At 36.4% G+C, this 19,994-nt stretch overlaps 1 protein-coding gene across 2 annotated transcripts in view; it reads right to left on the bottom strand.

Annotated features, from left to right (window-relative positions):
* Positions 1-3,648: 3,648 nt before the first annotated feature.
* Positions 3,649-19,994, bottom strand: part of UBA2 (ubiquitin like modifier activating enzyme 2) — a 30,533-nt gene continuing 14,187 nt past the window's right edge. For both annotated transcript variants that reach the window (XM_006926796.3, XM_025042565.1), the window contains exons 9-17: positions 19,368-19,467; positions 18,214-18,380; positions 15,937-16,030; positions 15,717-15,829; positions 12,811-12,966; positions 11,366-11,462; positions 7,844-7,949; positions 6,167-6,303; positions 3,649-4,688 (exon numbers count right to left, since the gene is read on the bottom strand). In XM_006926796.3, coding sequence (XP_006926858.1) covers positions 4,510-4,688; positions 6,167-6,303; positions 7,844-7,949; positions 11,366-11,462; positions 12,811-12,966; positions 15,717-15,829; positions 15,937-16,030; positions 18,214-18,380; positions 19,368-19,467 — 1,149 coding nt within the window. In that variant the 3' untranslated portion in view covers positions 3,649-4,509. The remainder of the gene's footprint in view (positions 4,689-6,166; positions 6,304-7,843; positions 7,950-11,365; positions 11,463-12,810; positions 12,967-15,716; positions 15,830-15,936; positions 16,031-18,213; positions 18,381-19,367; positions 19,468-19,994) is intronic.

Raw genomic sequence — 19,994 nt, 5'->3', positions numbered from 1 at the left:
CAGGAATCTTTCCCCTGAAGCACATTTTGTACCTCTGCCAGCTCAAATCCTGGGGGCTGGTCATCCCATACACAAACAGCACCAGGCCCAGGATGTATGTTCTGTCTGATCCACTGGGAGGCCGTCTACTGGAAGTTGTGCCCAAGGGGATTTTTCCATCTCCTCTCCTCTGCAGCCTAGCTCTTTCAACCAGATTGGGTCCACCAACTTTCCTTGGTCCGGGTATCCTCTTAGGTCTCTCTGAGGGCACAGAAGTTTCAAAGCATTGACAGCTGAAGCCGTGGACAGCTTGGTTCCCTGATGTAAGAATTAGGGTTCACCAGGGAGCAAGTGGCCATCTTGAAAGGATCTTCACTTTCTTGCCCTTAAGACCTGATCTTGCCCTCAGGAATGGGAATTTATGACAAACTTTGTATGAGGAAGACCTCAGCCAGTCTGCAGCATTATGGGGAAAGAGCTATTTGGGGATGCCCAGATTCCTAGTTTGGGTAACACATTTTTGAGCTGCAGGTTGGTGTTGATGAGTTTGTGATGCCGGAAGCTACCACTGAGACCAACTGGGAAGCTTGGCAGCACACAGGATGTGAGTCCTCAGATCCCCATCTCACCACCTATTGCTGCCGTGAGATGAGAAGTTGGGTTTCCTTGCACACCAGCCCTAATGTCTTAAGGCTTTCAAAGGTTCCCATCTAGGCTGGCAAAGTTGGCAAGATTTCCCAAGAAGTGCAGCACAGTGCAGTGCAGAGTAGGGATGTTTATAGAATGAGTGGCATAGTACGCACAACGCTCACATTTTTCTAAAGATTGACTGATTGATCTCCTGAAAACCAAATACATTGTTGAAGATTTCTAAAGTAAAGCCTGAGGACATTCTTGGCACACTGTACATTTTAGTACAATTTTTGCTCAGTCTTTCAGCAAAACTTCCGGAAATATTTTATCAAGAGATAATTGTCTTCAAAATACAACCAAAGTGCACAGCAGCATCATAGTCCTATAGTTCAAAACTTAGTTGATTCGGTGAGAGCAGTTCAAACATTTCCCAAGTAAGCTTTTGGCTGGATTTTAAATTAGATACAGGAGGGTCCTTGTGTGCAGAATGCAGTGTATTCCCAGTATGAAAGTGTCTATAAAAATACTTCTCTAAATATATCCTCCTACAAAATGGTCAAAGGAGATTCCAGACCTCAGGAGCACTGCTGCTGCATGCAAATAGGCTTCTGCCACCTCTACAAGTCCCAATAACTAGAAACACCTACAAACATTTTTCTCCTGATTTTTTACTTTTGTTTTCACTTTCTATACATTAAAAAGGGCTAGTGGGAGGCTTAAATTTGCCCATCCCATAGGCAAGTCCACTTCAGACATGTGTGCCATCAATGGGCAATTTTGGGGAACAGGTGAACCAAATCATTTCTGGAAGCTTATAATTAATCTACTGGAAATAACTTGGCTGTCTTAATTCTCTGAAGGCTCAAATGAAAGAGAATTCTTCCTAAGTCACAGCCTAGCAACAAGAATGAGTAAAGCTGACTTCATCAATGTTGGATCCAGGAATCACTGTAACACTTTCTCATGCCAAATTATACTTTTAATAATCTTTATTGCCTGACTTCAATCATATAGTCAATACAAAACTTGAAAAAGTTACATAGGCACAAAAGGAAAATAGACACCATATATATACACATATATATACCTCCACTTTAATTATAAAAGTTTTCTGTTGGCTAGTACAATAAACAATGTATATAGGCTCAACCTAAATGTTAATTTTTGCTTTTTTCTTCCTGTATATTTTGTGGAAGCATCCCTAATATTCTGAGAATAAGGACACTGTCCTACATAAGAACATTATCATACCTAAGAAAATAATTCCATTATCACCTATTCCATTTTCAAATTTCCAAATGTCACGAGAATTGTTACTTTGCACTTCAAGTTCTAGAATGACCCACATTCTGTACTTGTTTCCTCTTAATGTTTAATTTGTTCCTCTACTCCGATATTTCCTGTCAGGTGGAAATTAAGTCTAGATTCAGGCTAACATTTTTTGCCTACGTGCTGTTGTATTCTTTATCTCATCAGGAAAAATGTATAAGGTTGTCCCACTAGTGGTTAGGTTTGATCTAGTGACAGACATTAGTCCATTGTCTGGGTTAATTTTTTTCCCTTTGCAAGTCATCTATAAAGCAACATTTCGAGTACTGTACGAATTCTGTTATTCAGCAGCCTTTTACTAAAGATTTTGGCATCCGCTGATGATCTTTGCCTAATCAGTTAAGCGTTCGGTTTCTATATTAAAACACTGAATCCTCATGATACAACTGAAGAATTCTTTCATTTGAGCCTTCAGTATACAGATTCTTTGGGACCATGGACTTCAGCCACCAGACTGCTCCCAATATGGTTGGAAGATGGTTTGCCAGGCTGTATTTCTGGCTGGAGCTGCTGAGGAAACACCCTTGATAAGCCTTGTTCCCAGCTCCTTCATTGAAGAGACAACTCATATGGGAAAACCATAAATACAAGGCCAGATCTAGAGTGTCTCCCCTATAGTCAGACCTTCCTTGTTGATAAACTCTGATTTTATAAAAACAGGTAGAAAATGAACAGAAAAAGTAGTAGTAATTGTTGAAAAGATGAAAACCACTGGCCTGCCAGAACAGAAACACCTCTACAGATCACACTGGCACACTTTTTGCCATGTATATTCGAAATGGCAAAGAAAACAAAAGAATATATATAAAATGCCAGAAACACATTGTTGACAATTGTGTCTAAAAAGGCAGGGTGAGATTTTAAGGAATGAAGAAAAGTTCAAACTTCAAATTTCTGGAGACATTTTCAGAATTCAAAATTTCAAAATTGAAAATGATTACCAGTTAACCAAAACTTATTTTGGGGGTGATATTCCAAGGTATTTCACTTTTATCTGTTACATAGTTCTATAATCTAAAAAGATTTTTTTTTCTGGAGGAAAATGAAACACCCTCTAAAAATCTAAAAGCAAAGTGAACCTCACAGGCTCAGAGTTGTGAGTGGGGATCTTCCAAATGCTATATTGGAAAGCTGGAAGTCAGTCAATCTGGAGGCATTAAGCAGCATGCTCCTGAGAGCCTTCTTGTTCTATGATTTTTTCTGAAGGCTTTGATTACATGGTAATTTATAAATGATACCAAAAAAAAAAGAGTAAGAGTTAATAAGCTGTGGGGCAGAGTAACAATTACACCAAGTAGGACAATATAATGAATTATCAATTTGAAATTTAGTTGACTGTGGCCAATAACACCAAAGGCAGAGGTAGAAAATGGGGGAAACGGCTTCATGGTTTTCTGTTATCAGAAAACTCAAGGCACATCTGGGTGAGGAGAGTACCTTAAGGACCAAGGTGCTCTGGGGTCTAGGAGAGAGATGAGTGCTGATCTGTCCAGCACTGGTCTGGCCACGTCTGTGGGCAGGAGCTAGACCCTGAATGGAATACTCGAGAAGGAACTCCAATGAACTAGGGGACAATCCAGAGAAGACTGCAGAATGAAGGTAAGACTCTCCCACTCTGAAACCTCAAATCCAAGGCTCCGAGTTACTGGGACTGGGCAAAGATCACTTAAACGCTTTCAACAAAAGGCCATCTATTTACAATCCAAATTTAAAAAGCAACATTGCCACTAAAAGCTTTATTTTAGAAAGTACTCATCTATGGCAAACAGATCTTTTAACCTTGACATCCATTACAAGTTAATTTTTTAAAAGGAAAGAATTTAGCATGCCTGCAGTAAACATGATGGATAAATCCAACGAAGCAGCAGACACGTGAACTTTGCAGGCATGTGTAACAAGTATGTAGGTGCCATTTATTTGGTCCATAAGTATAGTCGTATTTGAGTTTTACAAAACTTCAAATATAAATAACCTGAAACTGTAACAATACACAAAAACTGGCTTCTTACACTGACATACCAGGCAGTACAAGCTGAAAACTTGAGTAAATTAACATTGTTTTACATTAATATACATAGCGCCAGGTAACATTTAAAAACAAGTTTCAATGCATAGCACTTGATACTTTTTTGAATCTGTTTCAGTCAAAGAGTATGAAAATGGTTAGATCTAGGCTAAAAATAATTCTTCTTCTAACCAAAAATAAAGGCATAATATTTATAACCAGGTATCAACTTTACTAAACCACAATATTTTAAAACTATTAAATGATACCTACGGGTATTTACATTAAAAAGGCAACATGCATTGTGTTGTTTCACCTCATGACTGGTTATGCAAATGCTTTGTTCGAAGGGTTTTAAAACTATATTTCTACATTCCATACAACATACCGCAAAGTGTCTAATAGTTCTAGCAAAATGAATGCTTTCAAAGGGAGCAGAATCACCTTCAAGTCACTGGTGTTAATTTTTTCCCTTTGGAACAAAGAACATAACAAATAAACCTGGTTCCAGATGCCCAGATGACCTAATGCAGTAAGTGGATTCTGTTTAGAGGCATTTCTGTTCAATCTAATGCTATAACATCATCAAGATCTTCTGTCTGTTCTGTGCGTGACCTCTTTGCAATGATACTCTCCTTCTCATCTAATTTCCTCTTGCGACTTCTCTCTTCACTGATGTCAGCATTATTCGAAGGACCTTCTTCATCTGAATCGACTATGAGTACATCATCTTGCTCTTGTGCTTATTTCAGAAAAAAAAAAGAAAAAATGGTTAAAAGTGTGGAGTTATAAGTGGCTCACTAGTACTTTATATAAGTGAAAAGACTAACTCTTCTGATAAACACCAAACTTAAGAATGGCCACCCTTAGGGAACTTTTGCTTTATACATTACACATATATGTACTGTTTTAATGTCTTCTGTAACAAGCACTTATTTCATTTCTAATCAAAACAAAAAATTATAACAAGCATTATATATAACTCAAAGGAATTATTACAGTTCCTTGTTTCTATTTCACCAACAGAAAAGGGAAGGGTACAAATCCTAATACTGGTAGCAGTGGTAATAATAATAATAAACAACAACAACATATATATAGCACTTACAATGTGCCAGGAACTGTTCTGAGCACTGTGCATATAACAACTCATTTAATCATCACAACAACCCTATAAAGAAGATAACATTATTATCCATTTTCCAGAAAAGGAAACTGAGGTACAGAGAGGTTGACTTGCCCAAGGTCACACAATAGCAGAGGATGAGGTCAGGATTCAAATCCACATAGTGGGGCTCTACAGTACATGCTTGTTACCCTATCCTACAGTGGGTTTTTGCACCCTCCCCACAACTCCACCAAACCAAAGGCAAAGTACCTATCTTACTTATTGCTACAGCCTCCGAAACCTACCCACACTAGGGGATCAGTAAATGCACATTTCAAATTATGATTTAAAAAAAACTACCATAGTCCTTTCTCAAAAGAGAATGATGGACCTATTTTCAGAGCAAAAAAAATGGTCATGAACCCATGGCCCACAAGTGGGCCAAACTCTAGACAGTCTCAAAGTCCATCTTTAAAACTCTCAGAGAACATCATTCCAATGAACACCAAAGACACGGGGTCAAAAAAATGCAAACTGAGAAGTAAAAAATTGATAACTTTTATTTCTTAACTTAAAGAATGAAGAGGTATATGTGTGTGTGCTGGGGGTTGGGAGAGAGGTAATAAACATCGAAATCCAGCACAGTAAAAAGCACCAAGCAGCAGCACTGAAAATCCAGGGAAACAGCCTCTGATGCACTTTCCAAAATCACACTGGTTCTGGGAAAACTGAAATGGTACAATTCTATATTTACCAAGCATCCACTCACTCAAAATAGTCAGATGCACTGATTCTTTCACACAAAATTCAAAACTTCTAAGAATGGATGGTCTTTATTCACTAATAAGCTCACTGACATTTCCAGTTGTAAACACCCACTAACAAAAAATAAGAAGTGTTTCTGTTTTCTGTAAGAATTTCCCCCAGTCTTAAATGTCTTCATGGTTCATACATTCAAAGCTCCATTAAAACAATCAATGCCAAACCAACACACCTGTAGTAGTCCTATGGATTTCTACTTTATGGTTAATATTTATAAAATAATCGGTTTGTTCCTATGTAGTCTTGTTTGGTGGGTAATTAACAACCTGCTGGCTGGGGCCACAACTCACCTGTGGATGTGGAAGGCTGAGCTCCATCGTCACTGCCATTGGTTATGCTTTTGGAAGTCTCTTCAGCTTGTTTGGGCCCCACTTTTTCTGGGGCATCACCGACTACTTCAAATTCAACATCCTTTCCTAGATCTTCACTGTAAGAGAACCACACACTGTAAAACTGGATTACTGTTACAACTATTTACAAAAGCATAGGTGCACCAGAGAGACACTGTTCCTCAAAGCTTGAAGTGTATACTATGTACACATTAAGTATTTGAATTCTAGCTTTCAAAGAGCTAAAATAAAAAACAACACTGTACATAACAGATATTTGTGATAATTTGTAACTCTAACTCAAATAGTCAATACATTGCACCTTCAAATCAGAGAAAAGATTTTTTTTAAAAAACATGAAATATCTTTTATTGAGTCCAAACTCTATGGCCCAATGTAATTCTTTGGCATTATTTCTTCAGCTACTATGCGAAAAGATTCTACACACTCTATTCTGATCCTGACCAAAAGTAATTTGGTTTTAGAAGTAGGATTACATGAATTCTGGGTCCCCCCCCATCTTTACAGGCAGCATCCTGTTTTTGTAACAAGTTCCCAAAAACATGTATGAAAGTTTAATGCATGAAAGTCAAACAAAAGACTTACATGTTATAAGGGGGGTTCTGTTCCCAGAGAGCTAAAAAAATATGATAAAAAAACCCTAATTATGCCTCCTCTTTTAGACACCATCTGATATATTTCCATTTTACTGTACATGTTCTTTCATCGTCTTTTCTTTCAAAACTCAACACAAGCACACCACTGACATCCAACTGGTGTCTATTTGAGGCTAGCGATCACTCCTAGCCATTATCTCTTTGACGCAACTATCTTTGTAAAACTTACACTTATTACTAATAACCAACATTCAGTCTTCCCTGTCATTTTATGCTCTTTATAAACTAAGTATATAAAATACAATATCTTTCAAACAACTACACAAGCTATATGTTTGTACAGAGATGGCGACCCTGGCAAAACAACTGTGGACACTGCTGGCAATGCTTTATGTTGGTTAGATGGTACCCCAAAGTCCTAAGAGTTCAGCTTAGGGATATCAATGAGTATGTACAAAAATGTATCTTGCTCAATAGATAAAATTACCAAAGTGGAGGACCATCAGTATTTTAATTGTGCTATATATATGTAAACATTCTGTAATGCAAGCACTTTGAATGCTTTTTATAAAGGATGTAAAATCAAATAAAAATACATGACTCAGGAATCTATACAGGATAACTCTTAATATTAATAATTTGTTTTATGAGACAAAAATATTTTCCTTTCTTCCAATAAATCTATAAAAGTAACAAAGTTTTATTCTATTTTAATTATCAGAATTAACTTACCTCTAATTATAACTTCAAACGCCTGGATTTCTACCCTCTTTCTGATCAGCCACCATTGACAAGTTACCCTTAAAATGTTTTTTGCCTATTCCGTTTATTTCTAAATTCCTAAATTTCTCTGTAGGTCAAACCTCAGGGAATTCAGTGGCCAACTGGAGCAAATATACTGTGCAGTTTCAAATGAACGGCAGTGTTTAAGGGCAAGAAAACATGTTTTTTCTCCATCTACTTTATCTTAAATGTGTATATTCAAACAATGTCTTACACTTAAAATATCAATAGTTCCTACCTATGAAGGATGTTGATCAATAAAGTATAGTCTTGAAGGAAGTCATCTGCTTGAAGCCGGCTCCCATTTCTAATTCCAAATTCTGACAACTTCTTGTGATTATTAGCTAGAAAATTTGAAAGAAATGTAGATACTTTAGTTCTATCTCCATGGAGCAGTCATGTTAGTTTTTAAAAGGTTAATCTCCCACTATAAGCTGAATTGTGTACCCTAAAATGCATTATGTTGAAGCCCTAACCCCATTATCTCAGAATGTGACTATCTGGAGTTAGGACTTTTTAAAGAAGTGAATAAGTTAAAATGAGGCTTTTAGGGTAGCCCCTAATCCAATCTAACTGGTAACTACATTAGAAGCCAAGGAGAGAGACCTCAGGAGAAACCAAACCTGACGACACTTTAAGGCCTGTAGCCTCCAGAACTATGAGAAAATAAACTTCCGTTATGTAAGTCACCCTATCTGTGTATTCTGGTATAGCACCTGTAGCAAACTAATCCACTAAAATATTAGGCACTTAGGAATTCAGCCCTGAACACCCAACTCCCAAAACTACTTCAGGTTATCAAACTGTGAGAAATTCTGAGAACCTTCTCCCACTCAAACCAAATTAATCTAGAATCTTAGAGAAGTCAAAGACAATTTTTAGCATTCAAAATATATTCTGTTGCAAAGAGGTTATCTACGACAACTTCAACTGCTTTTTAGCAAATTTCACAATTTAGAAAAATAAGGAAATTTCATTTAAATAAACTTTTCATTTCTCAACATAAAAATTTCAACATTATTCAATGAAGAGCTAGTGGACTCCCAAAAATAAATACTCCAACATATTTCCATCTTCCATATGTCATTTCTGCTTCACCTGAATATCGCCAATATGTGTCTAGCTGCCAGTTAGCACTCAATAAACCTTTGCTACACGGATTATAACTACAGCACATTCAAGTGCTCCTCTCTCTTAAGCAGCAAAAGCACTCAAATCTACAAAACTCTTCTTCTATAGCACAGGAAATATAATCAATATTTTAACAACTATGTTACATATGGTGTCAGGTGGGTACTAGACTTATTAGGGTGACCACTTTGTAAGGTATAGAAATGTCTAATCATTATGCTGTGCACCTAAAACTAATATAATGTTGTATATCAACTATAATTGGAAAATTAAAAAAAAAAAATTTAAGGAAAAAAAAAAGTAGTCTTTGAAGAAGGAAAAAACCCTGCTTCCTCATCTTGCTCCCTACTTACACTCCCTGCTCACAATGCTCAGTTCTGAACATTTGTTCTGTGAGGGGCACAGACTATACAGAACCTGCTGACCTGTATCCACAGTGCCCGACACATATTAAGTAAACTATCTTTTAAATTCTAGGTATGTTTAAATTTATGTAATTTTCTACATAATCGTACAAAATTTTTTCTTTAGTTATTATTTCTTCATTGCTTATAGAAAAATGTTTAGCAAGTCCCTACCTTGACCTTGAAATCCAGAAAATACTGAGTTTCTAGTTCTTTTACATACAGATTTCTTATTTTAACTTTTTAATCTATTCAGAATGTCTTTCGAAAACATTAGTTCCCAACCAGACTTCCATCCCCAAAGAATTTTCACACATAACCCACTCACTAGTAACTCTTCAGACCCAACATATTCAAAAAGAAAAGTTACTGTGCAGTCTATCTTGATGAATTAGCGTCATCTGTAAAACCAGAGTCCTGGCAACGGTCCTGTACAGGCCTAACAATGCTTCTCCTCCTCACCTGCACCCTGAATTCTGACCTTGCAAATCTCAAATCTGTCATCTGCTTCTATCTTAGTAAAATTTCCTCACTCATTTCACTTTTTTTTTCTCCCTAGCTGGCTCCTGCCTCCACTCTCACACCCTTAACTCACCCTCTGCAGATTATACTAGAAGATAACCATTACTTCACTGCTTAAACTCTGGTAGGAGTAAGATAATAGGGGAGGAAAAAGACAAATACGTGTTACACATCTGCCAAAGAAAGTCCTCCAGTGCACCACCACTGCCAACCCCACTCACAGCATCCCACCTTCCACTGAAACAAAATAACTGGCCATTCCCAGAGCCTTTTATGTTGTTTTATAAGTCAGGCCTTTATAGATACTGCTCATTCTGTCCAAATGCACACTCCCTTCTCTGCTCAGAAGGTCCTTACTTCTTCAACTGGCCCGAGTCCTCTTTCTCCTGTAACAATCCCCCAACCCTTAATAAAGTTTCAATTCATATAATCTTTTTCCATAGTATTTCTTCAACTGTACTAAATCTACTTGTTGATAATCTCTCCTCTTCTTCCAGGCTATAAAGTACTTCAAACCAGACTACTACTGTCTTATTTGTTCTTAAATTATGAATTCTTAAGACTATGCCTATAATACAGGACTCCACACATATTTGAATAAATGCTGTCTTACTCTGAGAAGCACATGTACATTTAAGCCACTGAGATTTTTTTAAAAATCTATTTCTTTTCCATTACAGTTGACATTCAATATTATATTAGTTTCAGGTATACAGCACAGTGGTTAGACACACATAATTTATGAAGTGATTCCCCAACCATGTCTAGTTAGTACCCGCCTGGCGCTATACATAGTTATTACCCAGCCAAAACACAGTCTCCAATTACTCATGACCTAGTATCCCAAACAATTTCTTGACAAGAAACTACAGTCAAGAAGAATTCTGGCACTAAAGTTTTAATTTAAAGAAGGCTTGACATTTAAATCCCTGTTAAGATCTGGCAAAGTATACTGAATAAATGATCACTGAACAAATAGGTAAATAATTAAGTCAATAGAGGGGGAAACCAATGCCCCTGGATTTTGAAAGCGACAGTGCATTAGCAAAATTTGGGATGTGAAGCAATCAACTAAAATGATAACCCAAAAGATGAGATGCCAAAGTGACAAAAGAGATCTGAGGATTTCTAAGTCCAATCAAACCGGCTAGTGTAGACTTAAGGAGGTGCAACCAGAACCAATTCTAAGACAGTTTAAACAAAATCAAAGGCATTAACATGAGGGATGGCCTGCTTGAACTTTAAAAATAAAAAAGGGCTAAAAAGCCAAAACTGGGCACTGATTTTCAGCACTACTCTGTGCTCCACGGTTGGAGTAAACTATCAAGGCTTCCCCAGCCTTAGATTACCTAACTCTGAGTGATCTTCTCATTACTCATTTAGCTCCCAGGACCTATGACACAGGTAAGGCAGTTCCTCTGAATAGACAAGAGCATGGAGGTAACTGTAAATGGTGCCTGTGCACTGTGGTATTGAAAAACAGTCCCTGAGACACAATGACGACACAGAGTTCCAAAATCTGGAACTGTGTAGTGATCCCACCAAGGCAATAACATCTTGGGAGAGCACCTCCATGACCAAGTATCTCCCCTTAAAGCTGTGACACTGAGTAACATATACAGCAGTGGACAAACTAATGTGCGCTCCTTCATTTAGGCAGTCTCCACTCAAACGATGGAGTGAATAAACGCAATGTATAATACCTTCTGTCTCTCCCTCTTCTGATGATATTAGGATTGTTCCTTTCCCATCTTCAATTTGGACATCTGGTGCTACCATAGCAAATTTTTCTTTCACTATCTACAAGAAAAAAAGATTCAAAATATTAATATGTATAACTAAATACCATAAAAAATCTAGACCTTTTTTCCATAAAGGCTCTTACTTTCCCCTTCCATTGGAAAGGGGCCAAGTTGTTCTAAGATACCTGGGGGCAAGCAGGAAAGCAGTAGGCATTCACCCAACATTTCATGCCCACATTCCATCCCCATGTTTGACCACAGATAGAGGATCAGATAAAACTTCCTCCAAATGGGGGACTGAAAACTCCGATTGGCTCTTGGTATTTTGTTCTTCCTTGCAGATTAGGTACTGGGCTAAATACATAACATGTTTTATCTTAGTCTCAATAACAACCCTGTACTAGCAGATGTTTTACAGATGCAGATTTTCTCATTAACCTGATTCTCAGATAGTCTTCCCCCTCCTAAGTTCTATCTCTCTTTAAATTCCAAGATAGGTCAAAAGTGATAATATCCTGTCAACTGTAACTGCTCCTTAAAAAAAAAAAAGGAACGCTCTAAAAGGTCCATGTATCTTACAAATAATCAAATAGTGGAACTGCTTTTAAGCTCAAGAATGAGTAGATGCTTCCCCAACTAAAACATAAGGGCAAGCCACCTGTCCTGTATATCATCCATTTCTGGGAAAAAGGCCATTCCCTCATTTCCTCAAGCAGTCCTTAGGACCACAAAGGTCTAGCAGGTATGTAAATATGTAATGCGATGATAGATATAACCAGAGAACAATCTGAAGTTTTCCCCAAAATAAGAAGTGACGCCCACTGGGGTTATTTTTGACATCCTTCCTAATAAAGAAACTAATCTAGCCAGTTTAGGAAGAATCAAGGACCAGGTTATAGGACCAGACCACATCCTAACCCCCATTTCCCTCCCTCCAGAGCTCTATAGGTGAATGCAGGTACACAAATGGTGCACCTCCTCAGGGACTAACTTAACACACCAGAATCAGGACCATCACCAGACCATTTAAGGATATCTCCTATCTGCCAAAAAAATATAGAATTTACAAACTATCTGGGAAACAAAGAGCGAGCACAGAGTCTCTTCCTTGCTAAGATACTGTGCCACCTGTGGCATGTTTTCCAGCCAAATATACCCAATTCCTTTTGGGGATGTGAGGCACATATTCTGGAACCAGAGAGAAAAGCCAGCACGATCCCAGATAGCAAAGCCGTCCCGGCTATCAGAGCAAAACACTTCAGTAGTCAGTCTTTCAAGAGTAGTAATCTGGTTTTCAGTTTGTTATCACAGTAACACTTTAAAACGCAAAAGGGAACTTGTTTTTTTTTTTTTTTAAGGAAAAGAAAAATGAACAAACGTGGAAAAGAAGCAGCCTCTGGGCTTACCTTATCTTGTAAAGTGAGAACTGTCACTTTATGGACATTCAGTCGCACAGTCACCTCTGGTTTGCTGGCACATACGTAACAATTAGGGTTGGGAGGATCCAGTGCACAAGGCACAAGGAGCTTCTTTCTTGGGTTTGGTTGTTTGTTCAAGAAAATCTTTGGAGGAAAAAAAAAACAAGCAGAAATCAGAAATTCATGATGCAATTTAATATACCATACAATCAGAAGTTTATTGTTTTATTTACTGCACAGCCATCAAAAAATGACTTAAATATTCCCTTCTAGATGGCAAAAACAGTAAGGAAAATCATGACCTTAATAGTCGGATTTCCCAAACCTCTTTTCAAATTAGCTACCTACTGAAAAGCTGAGCTTACTGAAAAGAAAAATCTCCTTGAAGACTCTATTGTGCAAACTAATTTAGCAAGAAAAAGGGCCTAGCCATACTCATCCCTGGGATCATTAATTCAGCTTTTGGGTGCCTTCCTAGTGGTTATTCTTAATCAATTTTAAGCCAACTTTTCACCAAGACAGATACATTAATATCTCCAACTACTGATAACACCTTCACAGACATAAGGAACTGATGTGCCTTTCTTTTCAAATTTTCTATGCCTATGATATTGATATTCACATAATTAAGAGAAAAAAATAATGTACTTCTGGCACTATAAGCACCTATTTACCATTTCTCTAACATCCAAACAAAAAAATAACAAGAACAAAGGTGAATTTAAAAAACTGCACTGAAATTTAAGAAGGCCCAAACCTTATACTACTACAAAGTGTGGAGAACACTAGCCAGATTCAATACAAACAAATGTCAGGACAATACTGAAAGCTGATATACATATTTTCATCTTGTGACTATCATGTACTGTGGTATTTCCTAAAATTAATTAATTGTAAAGAGGAATCCCATGGACTCTAAGCTTAAAGAAGTAAATCCCTCAAGAAGCAGTTAAGTGCTAAAAAGAGACCTCCTATACTAACAGTACTACTGGTAGTAGTCATTGAACTGGCAAGTCTGGAAGCAGGGTACAATGGGGGAACAGATTTGTTTGATCTTGGGCTTCACTGGGAAGGTTAACTATGTTGAGTGAAACTGACAGTAATGAAAACAAATGCTAACACTACTATTACTCAAGCTAACAATATTAACCCATCTCAAAATTCATTTACAAATATGAACAAATAAAATCCAGACATAAGTATCATTAATCCAAGAGATGACAGAGTTGAGAAGTCAAAGAAACGAGAAGAGTATTATAGGAAACACACATTTTAATAAACTCAATAAGCAGTACTGTTTGTCAGCTCAAAGGAATACTAGAGCCATAGGATAAATTCAGGCTATATAGAAAAGTAGAAAAAAAACAAAGTTGTTAAAAAAATATAATAGCAAAAACAATTTAAATAAAAAACTGAATCAAGATGACAGATTGACAATATGATTCTACATTCCTTCACCCTGAAACTTCACAAAAACAGTAAGATATTTTAAGACTACATCAATAATTGTGCTAAAAAATTAAGGGTATCATCGTAGACTCAGTATTTTTAAGAAATTCCTGAAAGTAAACTGGTCCTGTTATTTCAACTTTATAGTAAAAAAAAGATAACCTAAATAGCAAAAATATTGGCTAGAATTATTTCTTATAAGTTTTTTTGAATTGCTAAACTGATAAGAAAACTAAGCATCTTCAAACACACCAACTTAATACAGAATGAAAGCAGGAATCCAAATGGAACACCCAAATGGCTTTCATCTTAACAGATCAACCTAGCCCATGTCTCACTAATGTAGGAACTCTTATACTAGGAGACCCTTACATTAAAGCAAGAACCTGCAAGAGAAGGAGAGTAAAGAGGAGTAAAATATATCCCACACAGAAATAACAGAAAAACTATCCTGGCCTTGGTGCTTTGGGAAGGGGTAGGGAGGAAATTTTCTTTATAATTCATTACAATGTAGAGATCATGCAGCTTTGCTGTATGAATATATATATATATATGGGTTAAAAAACTAAAGAATTTAAAAATTGTCCCCAGGCACTCAGATATAAGTAAGCATAAATCCTCTTTGAAGAAATACACCTTCAATAGGTCCTTAAAGAATTATCACAGATATAATTTTAATAAACATTAATTACGTTTAAAAAATGAATCACACACCGCAGAAGCAAACAAAATACCATGAGAGAGATCTGGCAGACCTGACAGTAGACTCATTCATAAAGATTTCAGACATTAAACATGTCAAATAATATAAAGTAGATTTAAAATAAAAAAGGAAATTGAAAATAATTAAAGAGCAGGAGACTATAAAATAACCCAACGAAATTTAAAACCCATAAAGAACTCTTAGAATTGAAAAACAATGAAAAAAGCTTAAGAACACACACAATGAGTTCCTCTAAAAATTCAGTAAAACTGGAAATGTTAGAAGCAAACTACCTTCTGCTTCCATTTTAGACAAAAATGAGAAGCAAATTTGTTTCTCTTTTGTTGTAATTTCCAGAAAGCTTAAATATGCATTCACAAGATAACTGGAGTAATTATCTTCCAGTGCTTTAAAATTAACTTTGTTTTAATTAACTTTTTTTTAGGCGAGGCAATCCTTGGTTGACTTCACGGATTGTAAGGACCTTGTCATTTTATAATCCCTTATTTTTTATTTTTTACGCCCAGGTGGTCTTCTTAAGTGGTCTCCCATCCAAGTACTAACCAGGCCTGACCCTGCTAGCTTCCGAGATCAGATGGGATCGGGCTTGTTCAGGGTGGCATGGCCGCAGACGGTTTTAATTTTTAAAATTGTGTTTAATGTGTTTATAAATCATTTCCCCCTGCACATATATATTACTCCAAAAAGAGGCTGAATAAAAAATGCAAATAGAAATACTCACTGTTCTACACTGGTCTATTTTTCCTGATAAAATCTTTAATCCTTCCAATACTATCAATCCAGCAATCACTGCATTAGTAGTAGCGATAGCAGGAATAATGTTCCCTGCCATTGCTAAAAAAAAATAAAATAAAAAATAAAAGATGAATATATTTAGCTGTTAAAAAAAGGAAAGAATAACATCATTTTAGATGATACAACTGAAGTACAAAACAACTTACATTTTATATCAAATCTGCTCTTCATATTCATACTGAAAATATGCATCCTGAGGTTTGCTGCAGAGGTGACAAAATCCATTGCAGATGGGTCATCCTGCCAAAAATTTAAATAATGTAACAAGTCTCCCCACAAATTTATTAATTTGAGTCATATACTTTCACAACAGTACTTTCACATGTTTATCACATTGCAGTCAGTCAACAAGAACAAGAGATGGCCTTGAGGGAGAGGTAAAGCCTTACAGTAGCATGGAGATTAGATGAGTATGGGACAGGGTGTCATCATCAGTGCCTCTGACTCAGGAATGTAATCTGACAAAGGATGCCAAGAGCCACCAGGCCTCTAGGAACTCACTCCTACCTAAAACAAATCGCTGGAGACTAAGTGTATATAACAAAACACCGATTCTGTTTACTGACAATGGCAATCCTTTCCTGGATCCATCAGGCAGTACAGGCATACCTTGGAGATATTCTGGGCTCAGTTCCAGACCACTGCAATAAAGCAAGTATCATAATAAAGCACGACATAATCCTTTTGTTGGTGGAGGGTCCTGCCTTCAAGTTGTAAAACACAAAATATCCATGAAACGCAATAACGCGAAGTACAATCAAACAAGGTATGCCAGTAATGAGGCTGCTTGACAAGATTTCACGCAAAGAAATAGAGTCTTTTCTGAGCAAGCTGTTTTATTAAAGCCTCAGAAACACCTGGATGACTCCTTCTGGCTTTCCTACTCCAAATTCTCTTCAAATACACTACTCTCCTATATTTGCTGTTTCTTTTCAGATAGGGCAATATAAGTTTTCCCCTGACAATTTATGTTTTTTTCTGAGACTATATCCTAGTCTCTTTAATTAGATTTCAGCAAGGTTTCCAACTTTCCTGAGAAGATTCTATCCTATCCTATAATTCAGAAGCACCAAAGTACAGAAGAAAAAGCATTGATAGGATGTGGGTTCTTTATATACTATTGGCTGGCTATGTAACCTCAGGCAAATCAACTCCCCAATCCATAATTCATTAATCTGTTAAACAGGGAAAATTATATAAACTTTTCATAAGGTTGTGGTGAAAATTAAGTATGAATATTTAACAGTACCCAATAGTGTTCACAAGTAAATTCCCTAGGCAATTTACTAATAACACCCATTAGGTGTAGTTTTTATTCACACAGTGTAACAATTCCCACTTTCAAAGTTTTGTTATCTAACCCAGGGGTCCCCAAACCCCAGGCCTGGACCGTTATTGGTCAGTGGCCTATTAGGAACTGGGCCATACAACAGGAGGTGAGTGGCAGGTGAGCGAGTAAAGCTTCATCTGTATTGCTGCTGCTCCTCAGTGCTAGCATCACCACCTCAGATCATCTGGCATTAGATTCTTATAGGAGCACTGGTCCCTGATGCCAAAAAAGGTTGGGGACCGCTGAACCCATGTACAGAGAAAAACTCCCCAGAGATCCCTAATATAACAGTAACAATGAAAAAATTTTAAAAAGTTACTCCTTATACCACATTAGCCCAAGAGACTAATATTTACAAGAATCTCCTAAATCTAAATTTACTAGCTTCATTTACGATGCCTTATTTAACCAGTTCCAAAACTGCACACATAGTTATCATCTTCATTTGCTAAAACTGACCAAACTTTTCCCTTGACTTTAAAACTCATAGCAAATCTTTACCATCATAGGAACATATAAACTTTATCAGATATATCACTTATAGCCACAGAAAATAACTGACAATTAAAAATAACTAAAATTAACTCATCAAACTTCAAAATATGACACCTAGTTGTAAAATATTATTAAATATTATTTTTACATCTCATTTTTGTATTGAGGTGTCAGATTATTAAAATAGCTACAATTATTTCAATAAAAAGGCAATTTTATCATTTTCAAGGTCAAATTAGGCCCATGAACTGTTGCTTCCAACAAGATTTTGACTTCTATTAACAAATCTATATTACATGTTTTCTTAAGTCAATGAAATATTTAACTCCAATACATTCGCATTATTTCTCCAGGGAGCATAATTATAAACCATGAACATACTACTAATCTAAAATGAGGTTTTATGATATTGCTTAAATTCATGTATAGAAAACTCAGTTCAATGTAGCAATTAAGAGATAAAAACATCCAAAATCAACATTATGTCCTCGAAATCAGATAGAATAAACAATATCCAAAAATTACTAGCTTCTGATTACAGTTCAAGAACTAAAATATACATATATGTAAGTAATTGCCACACTTTTTCAAAACAAACCTTGTCCCATATGAGCTCAGCTCCATCCCCTTTTTCTGCTAAATGAACTCTCAAAGTCTCAATGCTTTTTGAAAAAAGACGTGCATAGCTCTTTACATCTAAAACCTGCTGGTCTTTCAGACCTAACTGGGGTTCATTTTGTTGATCTGATGCATTGGTTTCTTCTCCTAAGGGAAAAAAATATTAGAAACTTCACTATTAAACATCATTCCTCTACCCTAACAATTCAATGCCTGACTAATAAGAAAATAAAATATGAAACAAATTCCATTAAAATAATTATCACTATGAAACATATGTGTACCAAAAAACTGCTAATATTGAGATGGGAAAGGTGTAAGACTATCTCAGAACCTCAGCAGGCTATTGTGGGATTCAAGGATATGATACAGATATGCATCATGCCCAACATGCCCGACATAATTAGCACTCAATAAGCCGTACTTAAATTGGTCCAAAAAGTCAAGCATCCATTACTGTAGAGAAGTGCTCCAAACTGACACCCAAAATCTCTTGGGATCCTTTAAGTTCCAGTGTGCTATCACTGAACGTAAATCAATTGCAATACAATTCAGATAAAGCAGAGACACAATGTGTTAAGGGGGAGTGGGATAAGGATGTAGTTACCACGGCAATAGTTTTACTTGTATTTAAAATTATATGTTCCTAAATTAACAAAGAGTATAATGAATATACATACATCTTTGTACCTCTGGTATTTATTTAGCTCCTTGACTAGTGCTAAATACAGAGGTACAAAGATGTATATTCATTATACTCTTTGTTTCAGGGAAAATATGAAACAACTAAATGTTAGAACTGATAAGGGATTAAATATTTACTAAAAAGAGCAAGTCTGAGTATATGAATAGTATGGTTCCATTACGTAAAGTGCATACACGATTGCCTGTGTCTATGTGCAGAGTGGACTATAAGACATTCCCTAAAATGTTAACATTTTGTGTTAATATAGGCTATTTCTCTAGGTGATATGATTTCCAGTGATTTCCTCCTTCTTCTTAACTTTTATGAAACTGTTTGAACTTCTTACCATGAACCATATGACATTGTCAAGAAAGAAGAGAACCATTTAAAGACTTTAGGTGAGGGAATTTCCAATTTAGGTGTCCCAAATACTAAAATGTATCCTTTACCTTGACTCTGTACTTCAGCCCAGTCCAAAGGAACCGGAGGTTTCCTTTTCCGCCATAGTTTGTCCATTGTCAACAGATATCTGATATCATCTTTAAAAAGCTTCAAAAAAAAAAAAGAGAGAAATTCCATGAACCCTACAGTCCTTATGCTGTTAAAAATATAAAAAATATCACTGCTGATTAATAATATTACACTGTAAAATCTTCTGATTTAAAAACATGTCATATACCAATAGATTAATAATTATTTGGCTGGTTTTCCAAAGATTTCATTTTTAAAAGGGAAAAAAAACCTTAAGACTTTTATAAAAGGAAATTTTATACAGAACTCCTACATCTGAAACAGTAAAAAGCAGAGGAGTACTGAGCAAAGCAGTGTAAGGGAACTCTGAACTGTGCTGACTGACCCTGCCCTCCCAAGCCATCTACCTACGAGCTCCTCTAAAGCTCCAGAGATCTGTGAGAAGCACAAATACACCAGTCAAGGAGCTAAATAAATACACACCAACGCCACAAGAACAGAACACAATCACTGAGCCTAGAATACCAGTTAGCAACAGCTCCATGTCTGTGGGTACATTCCAAATAAAGCACGCACATTTTAAAAGTGCTCCAAAACAATTTCTT

This window comes from Pteropus alecto, unplaced genomic scaffold (genome assembly GCF_000325575.1).
Source record: "Pteropus alecto unplaced genomic scaffold, ASM32557v1 scaffold7, whole genome shotgun sequence".
Taxonomy (NCBI): Eukaryota; Metazoa; Chordata; class Mammalia; order Chiroptera; family Pteropodidae; genus Pteropus; species Pteropus alecto.
The sequence above is the reverse complement of the archived record's forward strand: the minus strand, read 5'-3'. Positions and strand labels throughout refer to the sequence as shown.